Source organism: Cebus imitator, unplaced genomic scaffold (assembly GCF_001604975.1).
Source record: "Cebus imitator isolate Cc_AM_T3 unplaced genomic scaffold, Cebus_imitator-1.0 Scaffold36, whole genome shotgun sequence".
NCBI lineage: Eukaryota > Metazoa > Chordata > Mammalia > Primates > Cebidae > Cebus > Cebus imitator.
Window position 1 is genome coordinate 2,022,837 of NW_016107351.1, and position 9,423 is coordinate 2,032,259.

The following is a 9,423-nucleotide window of genomic DNA, read 5'->3' on the forward strand; positions in this document are numbered from 1 at the left end:
TTATTAGTAAAGGCAGGGTTTCACCATGTTGGCCAGGCTCATCTCTAACTCCCGACCTTGTGATTCGCCCACCTCGGCCCCCCAAAGTGCTGGGATTACAGGCGAGAACCACCACGCCTGGCCACCAGGGTGTTTCTTAGAGGAAAGGCTGAGCGTGTGAACTGTGATGTTGCCTGGGACAGCGGCTGCTCTTGCTCAAGGCAGTGGTCACTGGCGAATGCCCCACAGAGCCTGATGGGAAGTGAGCGAGTCAGGACGAGGGAAAGTGGGGATGGAGCCTTCCAGCCGGTGGGTGTTCCCCGGGCGTCACCATCTCGGTGTTCAGGGCTGCTCTCATGCAGGGGCTTGTCCTGAGTGGCATTTCGCTGGCAGTGCTGTCCTGCCTGGTGTCTGGTGGGGGGCCAGGGACGGCTCTCCTGATGGGGACCCCTTCGGGCAGGAGGCAGCAGCGGGCATGTGCGTGGCAGCGGGCATGTGCGTGGCAGCGGGCAGGGCTGGGTCTGCTTCCTGGACCCGCCTGTCTGGAACAGGACAGTCCTGCCCTCGTCCCAGCCCGAAGACTCCTTGCAGGCTCCCTGTGTACGGTGACCTTAAGCCACCACTTCTCCAGTGTGTTTCGAGATGTTCCTGGACTTGGGGCTGAATTTGGTCCCCAGGTGCTTCCCTGAGAGGTGGCAGGTGGTGGGGGTCCCTGTGCTGCGGTTTGGGAGCCCCCTCCCCTGCTGACCAGCTTCACACTCGGCTCTCTGTGGGTCCTCGGTCAAGTGTGTTCTCCCTGTGCCTCTGTCGTTTCCAAGGCCCATTGGTCCTGGGTCTTCCGGGAAGCTTGCTGTCTCCCAGCATGGGGGAGATTCATGTGTGTGATTTTTAAGCTCAGAAAGTTGGGGGTTGAAAGAAATCATTGAAGTCATGGAGCTGTTTCTTCGGCCTGTCAGTCTCCATGGATGTTTTAGATGAGGTCCACATTGAAAATAACCTAACATAGGAGTTCGAGACCAGCCTGGCCAAATGGTGAAATCCAGTCTCCACTAAAAATACAAAAATTAGCTGGGCGTGCTGGCGCATACCTGTAATCCCAGCTACTCAGGAGGCTGAGGCAGGAGAATTGCTTTAACCTGGAAGGCGGAGGTTGCAGTGAGCCGAGATCACACCACTGCACTCCAACCTGGGCAACAGAGCAAGACTCCATCTCAAAAGAAAGAAAGAAAGAAAATAACCTGACATGAAATGACCAACCAATGTCTTTATCTTTGGGTCTAAAGTGTTGGAGGCCTGGAGTAGCCGCTCTTGCTGCGCTCCCTGGCGGAGGATGGCGAACTCTGGGCTCTGGGATTCCACCTGGGGAGTCTTCTGTGCCCTGACCTGCCAGTGTCCCGGAGCAGAGGTGCTTACCCTTCCTGTTTAGGTACTCTCACCAGGATCCCCTAGTGATCGAGTTGGTGTTACGGGAAGTCCAAGTAGGGAGCTCAGTTTTTTGGTAGCTCCTCAGAAGGGAATTTGGGCCATCAGATGGAGAAATGTGAGATGTACTCAGCGTGTGCAGCTGTACCCAGTTAGAGAAACTCGCCCGGGATGTCGCAACAGGGTTCCCACAGTGAGGGGGGATTCCCAGGCTTCCAGACAACAGTCTCCTGTCTAGGCACCTTCCTGGTAGGTCAGATTAACTTTCCATCTAGACCCTTTACTCCAGGTGACCCGAGCCTGGCCTCTGCCATGTGCTGGCTGGCAGAGGCCTGGGTGGGAGGGCAAGGCCCTGAAGATGGAGGTCCAGAGGCAGGTGTAGTACGGGTCACAAGGGCTGTGATGGGCCCCCAAGGCCTGCCTCTGATGGCCTTGCCTTCTGGCATCAGGCTTCTAAGCCACGGCCATCCGTGTCACCCACCGGCAACTGGCCTTTCCACACCTGCTCCTTACATAGGCCTGATAGCCTCGGGAAAGTGAAAGTTTCTTCCTTTTTAAAATTACCCTAAGACTGTGTTGGTCATCTTCCAGACACCACCATTGCTCTGGGACTCTTCCCTTCTGGGAAGACGTAACGTGGCTGAAGGGGCATCTCAAATGGAGAACATGGGGCCAGGGCAGGGGCAGAGCTGTGTGGGCTGTCGAACCTGCAGGTCCTGCTGGGGCCTCCAGAACAAACATCAGACGATGTCTCCACATGCACCGGGGCAGGCCTGCTGTCGCCGCAGGCTCCAGCCAGCTTTGGTTACTGCCAGAGGGGTCTTGGGCTCCCTGGGCATCCCACGAGCCGAAAGGCCACTGCTGCCAGGCTTTCTGCAATGGAGCCCACTGACCCTAGAGCCGTAGCCGCACCTGGCGTCTGGAGACGCTGACACAGCCCAGGTTTCCGGGTGGCAGAGGAGGTGGAGGAAGCTGGCTCCCGCTAGGTTGTCTTCCTTCAGCCAGCTTCGGAGAGCATGGGTCCTTCCATCCAGGGACCGTCCCCTCTAATTGTGTTGGACCAGGGAAGTCTCACCAGTTCTTCTGAACTTTTTTTTTTTTTAAAGAGCCAACATACCTTTCAGAAAGGGATTTTGAGTTCTGGCTCTGAGACCACAGAGGTGGAATGACACAGCCCCTTTGCTCTACCAGAGGCCGCCTTGCCAGCACACCCAGGCTCTGCCGAACCAGGAGTTGGCGCTCCCCTGGGGAGATCGGCGCAATGGGAAGAGCAGCTTGCACCGAGCTGGGCCAGGCAGGAACTGCAGCACCCGTGGCTGTGGCCATGGCCACGTGAATGATGGGAGGAGCGGGCCCAGCACGTTCACTAACATAGCAGGGTGGCAGGAGCTGGGCCACACGGGGTAGAGGTTGTCAGGGTCACTGAGGATCGGCCGGAGGGGGCCTCTGGGAGGGAGGACGTGGTCACGCAGGGAGAGGCCTCGGCAATAAAGACTGGCGGTCAGCTCACAGAGTGACCTTGTGGGCACCACACCACAGCTATGGAAAGGTGGAGGTTGTTTCTGCCTCCGCCCCCATGCATGGTGCCGGCTGTGGTGACTGGGGTAAGTCCTTTGTGCCCACGTGGGCTGTGTCCGCTGCACAGGGCCGGTCCTGTGGGTTATGCAGGAGCGCTCCCTTTGAGGACAGCGTGGAGGGGGGCTCTCAAGGTGGGCGGCTGCCTGGAGTCCCCTGCTCCTCTCCCAGGCAGGTCAGCCCGGTGCTCAGCCTCTGTTCCTCTAAGGCTCCTCATGTCCCTGAAGCTTCCGGAAGCCGCGCTCCCTCCTGCTGGGCTTTCATAGCTGGCATGCTCCCACACGTTTGGCCCATGACCCCAGCTGGCATGGAGGGCACATCAGCCACAGGCTGGACGCCAGGAGTCCCACCGTACTCTGACTGACAGTGCCACATCAGGGCTCAGGCCCTCTCCCAGTGGTCAGCAGCTTTGCTGGTTGGCGGGCCAGGTCTCCCCGGGAGTGGCCACCTGTCCTCAGGCAGGGCTGACTGCACGCCCGTCCCCCGATTGGGGGACTGTGTCGTGCCCACCCTCCTCGCATCTCACCCAGTCCCTGAGCCTCTCTGCCAGGCCGGTTTTATAGCCTGGGCAGGGGTGGGGGCCGGCTGTGACCCCCGCCCCTGGGGTCTTTGTCTCCTCAGGTGGTGCTGTGGGTCGGCCTGGGCGTCCTGGTGGTGAGCACTGTCACCACGCTGTCTGTGAGCGAGGAGGTCCCTGAGGACTTGGCAGAGGAAGCCCCCGGGGACCAGCTTGGAGAGGCCGAGGGTCTGAAGAAGGTGGAGGCAGTGCGGCTCTCAGGTACGCGGTTCTCCCGTGTGTGCCCGGCCCTGGCCCTCGGAGCCTTCTCAGTGCAAGTGCCCACTGGGCATCTCCTGGGTCTGGTCCAAAGATTGTGCTCATCTGCCCAGCGGCCTCTGTCCTGTGTGGGTGCAGCAGATGGGGTGGGGCCGCCAGCCTTGCCCGTGATGATGCTCTGTGTGTGGAGGCTGGCTGTGGCGTGGCCTGTATGCGGGGAACGTGGGACAGGAGTGGATGCCTGCCACTCGGAGGACTAGGCTTTCATTTCTGAGTGTTGCTCACGTGCCATTGATTCAGCTTTGAGGATAGAAGTTCCGAGCCAGTTCTATCCTGGACGGTGTCGGCGACCAGGCCTCAGTTTGGTTTGCCGCTTCAGGTTAGTTACTGTTAGTTTACCAGGACTGTGGGTGGAGTTACGACCGTGACCCCTCATGCAGCCGCAGCCTGCTTTGGGAGGGGCCCGCGGTGTCCTGTAACCTTGATGCCCCCATCTGTGGCAAAGTCCCGGGGGGCTACAGAGATGCACGTTTCATGAGTTTGGCTTTCCAGGGTGCAGCGCAGCTCCGTGTGCCCGGGGGGCTGCTGCATCCCTGACCCTCCCTGGCCTGGATGGGTGAATGCCACACAGGCTGGCACTGCAGCAGCAGATGGCCCCGGGCCCAGGCCTGCCAGGAGCTCTGAGCGGCCAGTGCTAGGCAGGCATGGGTGCTGGCACGTGGGTGCTGTCCACAACAACCTTCACGCTGGGGTCTTCCTCCCCTGACAGTGGCTGGGTTTACTCATCCATGCTGCCATATCCACCACATCCAGCACGCGTCTGCAGAGGCCCCTGCTCATGCGGATTCGCTGGCTGGCATCTGCATGCCATCCTGGGAGCCCCGGTGGGGGGCAGCGCCGGCTGTGTCCGGGGGTCTCAGGTGGCTGTGGAAGTGCTGGCCAGTGACTTCCCCTCAGGGCGGGGCTCCTCCACTTTTTAACAGAGGGGAGGAGAGGTCCCGTGGAAGGGAGCCCCTGGCGTCGGCTGAGCGTGTCTCAGCTGTGATGAACCTGGGGCTTGCGGTCATCTCTGTTCCGAGCTCCGCACTCCTGTGCTGGCCAAGTCCCTTCCCAGCATTGTCACCTCATACAAACTGCCCCCAGGGACACCGTCCCAGGGCCTCCCCGGAGCCGCTGTGCTTCGAGTCACTGAGGATGCCTGCTCCCGGGTGGCAAGGGCGGGTAGGGGAGCCCTGCCTTCTGGGTTTCCTGCAGCTGGCAGGGCAGTGTTTTGGGACAGCTGGGGTCACCAGAGAATGACAGTGTTCTGAAGCTCTAGGTGGCCGCCCGCTGCCTTGCGCTGGATTTGGTAATTGGGACTGGACAGAGTGCACCTGAAGAGGAGGTGGTGGTGTTGCACCCGCCTCAGCGGGCACCCCAGGGAGGACCACTTCCTTGCTGTTCGTGTGTCTGGGCTAGAGTGGGCGCTGACATGCACTGTTGGTGGGGTTGTGGTAGCCCAGGAGCTGGAGTCCAGTGTGCCGGGACCCTAGCCCTGGGCAGTGAGGGGTGTTGACCTTGTCCAGTGGTGCAGGGCCGCTGGGGAGTGGACTTCTCGGTGCCAGCCAGCAGGGGCCCCCATCCTCCAGTGCTGCGCGGCCCCCGCCTGCGGCCCGTGCAAGCAGCTGTGTCCTGTCATGAGGCTGCCTGGGCCTCGGGCTCACCTGGTGCCCTCCGAGGCCACATCTGGTTTCTATTTCTTCCATGAGGCTGTAACAAAACACATGGCCCCTCTCAGAACCACATGGTGCTTGTTTTGCTTGTCTCCAATTTTCCAGCCCCCGGCGCCCCCGTGATAGATGGGCCACCTTGCCGAGGCCGGGGTGGGGCCGAGGGGCCTGTGCTGATGTGCACTCCCTGTCGGACAGCTGAGCGGAGTTTTATTGGTCTCTGATGCTGCAGAGGCCAAAAATGGTACCTGCTGACTAGGTGAGAGCCCTGTGTGGCCCTGAGCTGTGGCTGAGTCCCACCCTTGTGCAGATGTCATGGTGGCCACGCACAGCCTGGGCCCCACATACTGCCTTGCAGGCCTTGGCGAGCATGGCTGAGTCCTTGTAGAGGCTCATGAAGACAGTTACCCATGAAAGCCAGGAGTCAGGGCACTCATGCCTGTGTGCCATAGCACCCTGAAGCTAGGGGTGGCCTCGGGTTTTGTGACATCTCCTTTCTTGGAGCTGCAGGTCCCCTGTCCTCCAGATGCCTGCAAGCCCCCCGCTTGCTGCACAGGGCGGCACTGCAGGGCCCGCGCCCTTCAGGACCCTCATCCCTGCTCCCCCAATGGGGCAGGCACAGCTGCACTTCCGCTTGGTGGGAAAATGAGGCTGGGCCTGGCTCAGAAGGGACCCAGACTGTGGTGATACGGGGGAATGAGGGTCTGCTGGGTGTTGATGGGTCATGCATGTTGGTGCAGGGGCAGAGATGGCCACAGTCCTGTGCACTCAGGCCTAAGCGGGGCGGACACACGGCCCCCACGTGTGGAGCCAGGCCACATGGCCCGACACAGGCCTCAGGCTGCAGGAGGCAGGGCCATTCAGAATCCGGCCAGGTCCTGCACGGCCCGCATGGCTATCTCAGACAGTGGGACCAGCTCTGCGTCATCTCAGGACAGCAGCAGAAACATGGCACAGAATTACAAAAGGAGGAGAGGCATGGGGGACACAGCAGAGGAGCTGTGAGAAGCCTTCTCAGGGCCAGCATGGTGGCCCACGCCTGGAATCCCAGCACTGTGGGAGGCCAAGGCAGGAGAATCACCCGAGGTCAGGAGTTTGAGACCAGCCTGTCCAACATGGTGAAACCCCATCTCTACTAAAAATAAAAAATTAGCCGGGCGTGGTGGCTGGATGCTGAGGTGGGAGGATCACTTGAATCTGGAAGTTCAGGGCCGTAGTGAGCTGAGATGGCAGCATTGTACCCCAGCCTGGGCGACAGTGGGACTGTGTCTCAAAAAAAAGAGCTTTCTTAGCAGGGCATGCAGGAGAGCTCCAGCAGGGGGCGTTGTCCCCACAGTGGGGGAGAGAAGGGAGAAGGAGGTGGCCCTCGTCTCTTGCACCATTCAGTGCCCTGCCGAAGGAGTGGGAGCCTTCCAGCTCCCCACAAGAGGCAGCAGTGTTGCCCGCTGCGGCGGAGGCAGAAGCAGCAGTGAGGAGGTTCTGCCTGCTGGAGGCTGGACCAGCATGGCTGTGTCGCCAGCCCAGACACCCGGGAACCAGGAGCCAGATGGCCTGGAATTCCCTCTCACATTCGCAAAGATGAGACCATGAGGTCATTGGTCAGCTATGTCCGGAAGACTGGGCTGGAAAATGCAGCCTTCATGAGCAATCCTCTCTCATGGCAGCACTGAGGGAAAGTGAAGAATCAGCTGTTAGAAAGTTGCGTAAAAACAGGGACCAGCTCTTCCAAGTCACGTCAGCGGCCATTGTTCTTGCCTCTGTCCAATGCGGAGCGCTGGAATCCTGACCTGTTGAGCTTGAGGCGGCGCTTGAGTTGATGAGGAACTCCGTCAGCAGGGTGCCGGACCATGTTGAAAAGTCATTGAGTCTGGGGGCAGTCTGACGTTGACTGTCTCCATCTTTACTGATCACAGGGCACACGGAGCCACGGCATGTCCACGCCAGCAGCCCACAGAGCCGCCTTGCCGACTCTGGGGTCCAGAGAGCAGCATTGCTGGCTCCCTGCCTATCTGCGCTGGCCTCCGGTCCAGGGTGGACACCAGCCTCGAATGTGGGGTTGGGGATGCGTTAGATGCTCCCCCTTCCCCTCCAGGTCACCTCCTCCAAGTCACTGAGTGTGTCTCACTCCAAAGACAGAGCCTTGAGCCGTGGCCTTGGCAGCCTTGGGGCTTCCACAGCTGGCTGGACAGCAGGGAGGAAAGTCTGAGGGATCCGCCTCCACTGTGGCCGAGTTGTGGCCTCCGTCATTGTTAGGAAGTTGTGTGTTTCTGCGGGCGCCAGGAGCTAGGAACCTGCTGCCTCTGGCAGTGAGGAGCTGCTGGGAAAGGACGTAAAGGTGCTTTCCTGGCACCAGGCTCCAATGGTGCTTGCGGGTCGTGGTTTTTTTCGACCAGAGGTCATTTATTTTTTGAGATGACGTCTCACTCTATCGCCCAGGCTGGAGTGCAGTGGCACAGTATCAGCTCACTGCAACCTCTGCCTCCCGAGTTCAAGTGATTCTCCTGCCCTAGCCTCCCGAGTAGCTGAGACTATAGGTGCACAGCACCACACCCGGCTAATTTTGTATTTTTTGTTGAGACAGGGTTTCGCCATGTTGGCCAGGATGGTGTCAAACTCCTGATCTCAAGTGATCCTTCTGCCTCAGCCTCTCAAAGTGCTGGGATTCCCGGTGCGAGCCACTGTGCCCGGCCTGGAGGTGATTTTTGAAGCCGGATGAGGGAGGATGGCTGCCCTGTGGCAGCTCCCTCCTCTGGGTGTTGCTGGGGGAATGCATGGAGCCGTCCCCTTCGGCCACCGCCGCCTCCACTGGGTGTTGCTGGGGGAATGCATGGGGCCGTCCCCTTCGGCCACCGCCGCCTCCGCTGGGTGTTGCTGGGGGAATGCATGGAGCCGTCCCCTTCGGCCACTGCCTCCTCCACTGTGGCTTAGCCGGATGTGCTGCTGGCCTGGAAGAAATTCGGATGCCAGAGATCCCCTCCCTCCCGAGGGGCTCAGTCATGAGCCGGCGGGGGCACTCGCCACGCAGGGCCCTTTTCTCTTTGTGAACCTGTGATCATGTTGAGATTGGAAATGCTGGCAGCACTCGGACGTTTTTCAGTTGCTAATTTTGAAGTTTTTTGTTAGTTTTACTACAGCCGAGGCACTGCTGGCAAACCGTCCCTGATGGAAAGGTCGGCTCCGTGTAGAAATGTCGTGTGCGTTGCCCGTGGACAGCTGCAGAGCGCCGGGTGTGAAGGCCGGGCCTGGCTGTGAGTGCAGCCCTCGGCTGGTCAGCTGCTGCTGGCGGCGGGGAGCCAGGACGCGCGCGCAGCCTTCCTGCAGGGGGCCGTGCACTCCTGCGCCACTTGCAGACGGCTGAGAGGCGTGGCGTTCCCTGGAGTTTTTCCAAAGGGACCTCTGGGGCAGCTCCTGGCTCACTGTGGGCACCTGCATCCCGTGGTTCCTGCACCTGCACAGAGCTCCCCTGGAGCCCCAGACTGGTCATTTCGCTTCCTGCTGAGACCATGACTGCTCAGAGGCAACTTGTCCTTTGACAATGGAGGTTCCTTTGTTTTGCTAACTTTTTCCTTCCCCTCCCCAGCACCCCTTTCTTAACTAATCCGCTGGACGGGCCCTCTTGATTGATAGTTGTGGCTTGTTTCCGCGTGGGGCCTCTGCCCAGGCTTCATGGTGTGATGGAGGGTATTTTTCACCTGCTTGGGCTTATTGAATTGGTCACTTGGGCTGGGCATGGTGGCTCAGGCCTGTAATCCCAGCACTTGGGAGGATGAGGTGGGTGGATCACTTGAGGTCAGGAGTTTGAGACCAGCCTGGCCAACATGGTGAAACCGTGTCTTTATTAAAAATACAAGCCGGGCGCGGTGGCTCAAGCCTGTAATCCCAGCACTTTGGGAGGCCGAGGCGGGTGGATCACGAGGTCAAGAGATCGAGACCATCCTGGTCAACACGGTGAAACCCCGTCTC

The 9,423-nt window shown here is 60.0% G+C and overlaps 1 protein-coding gene across 5 annotated transcripts in view; it reads left to right on the forward strand.

Moving 5' to 3' along the window:
- The window catches only part of SLC38A10 (solute carrier family 38 member 10), a 47,421-nt gene that overhangs the window by 28,354 nt on the left and 9,644 nt on the right, over window positions 1-9,423 (forward strand). For all 5 annotated transcript variants that reach the window (XM_017524888.2, XM_017524894.2, XM_017524890.2 and 2 more), the window contains one exon: window positions 3,598-3,754. In XM_017524888.2, the coding sequence (XP_017380377.1) occupies window positions 3,598-3,754 (157 nt within the window). The remainder of the gene's footprint in view (window positions 1-3,597; window positions 3,755-9,423) is intronic.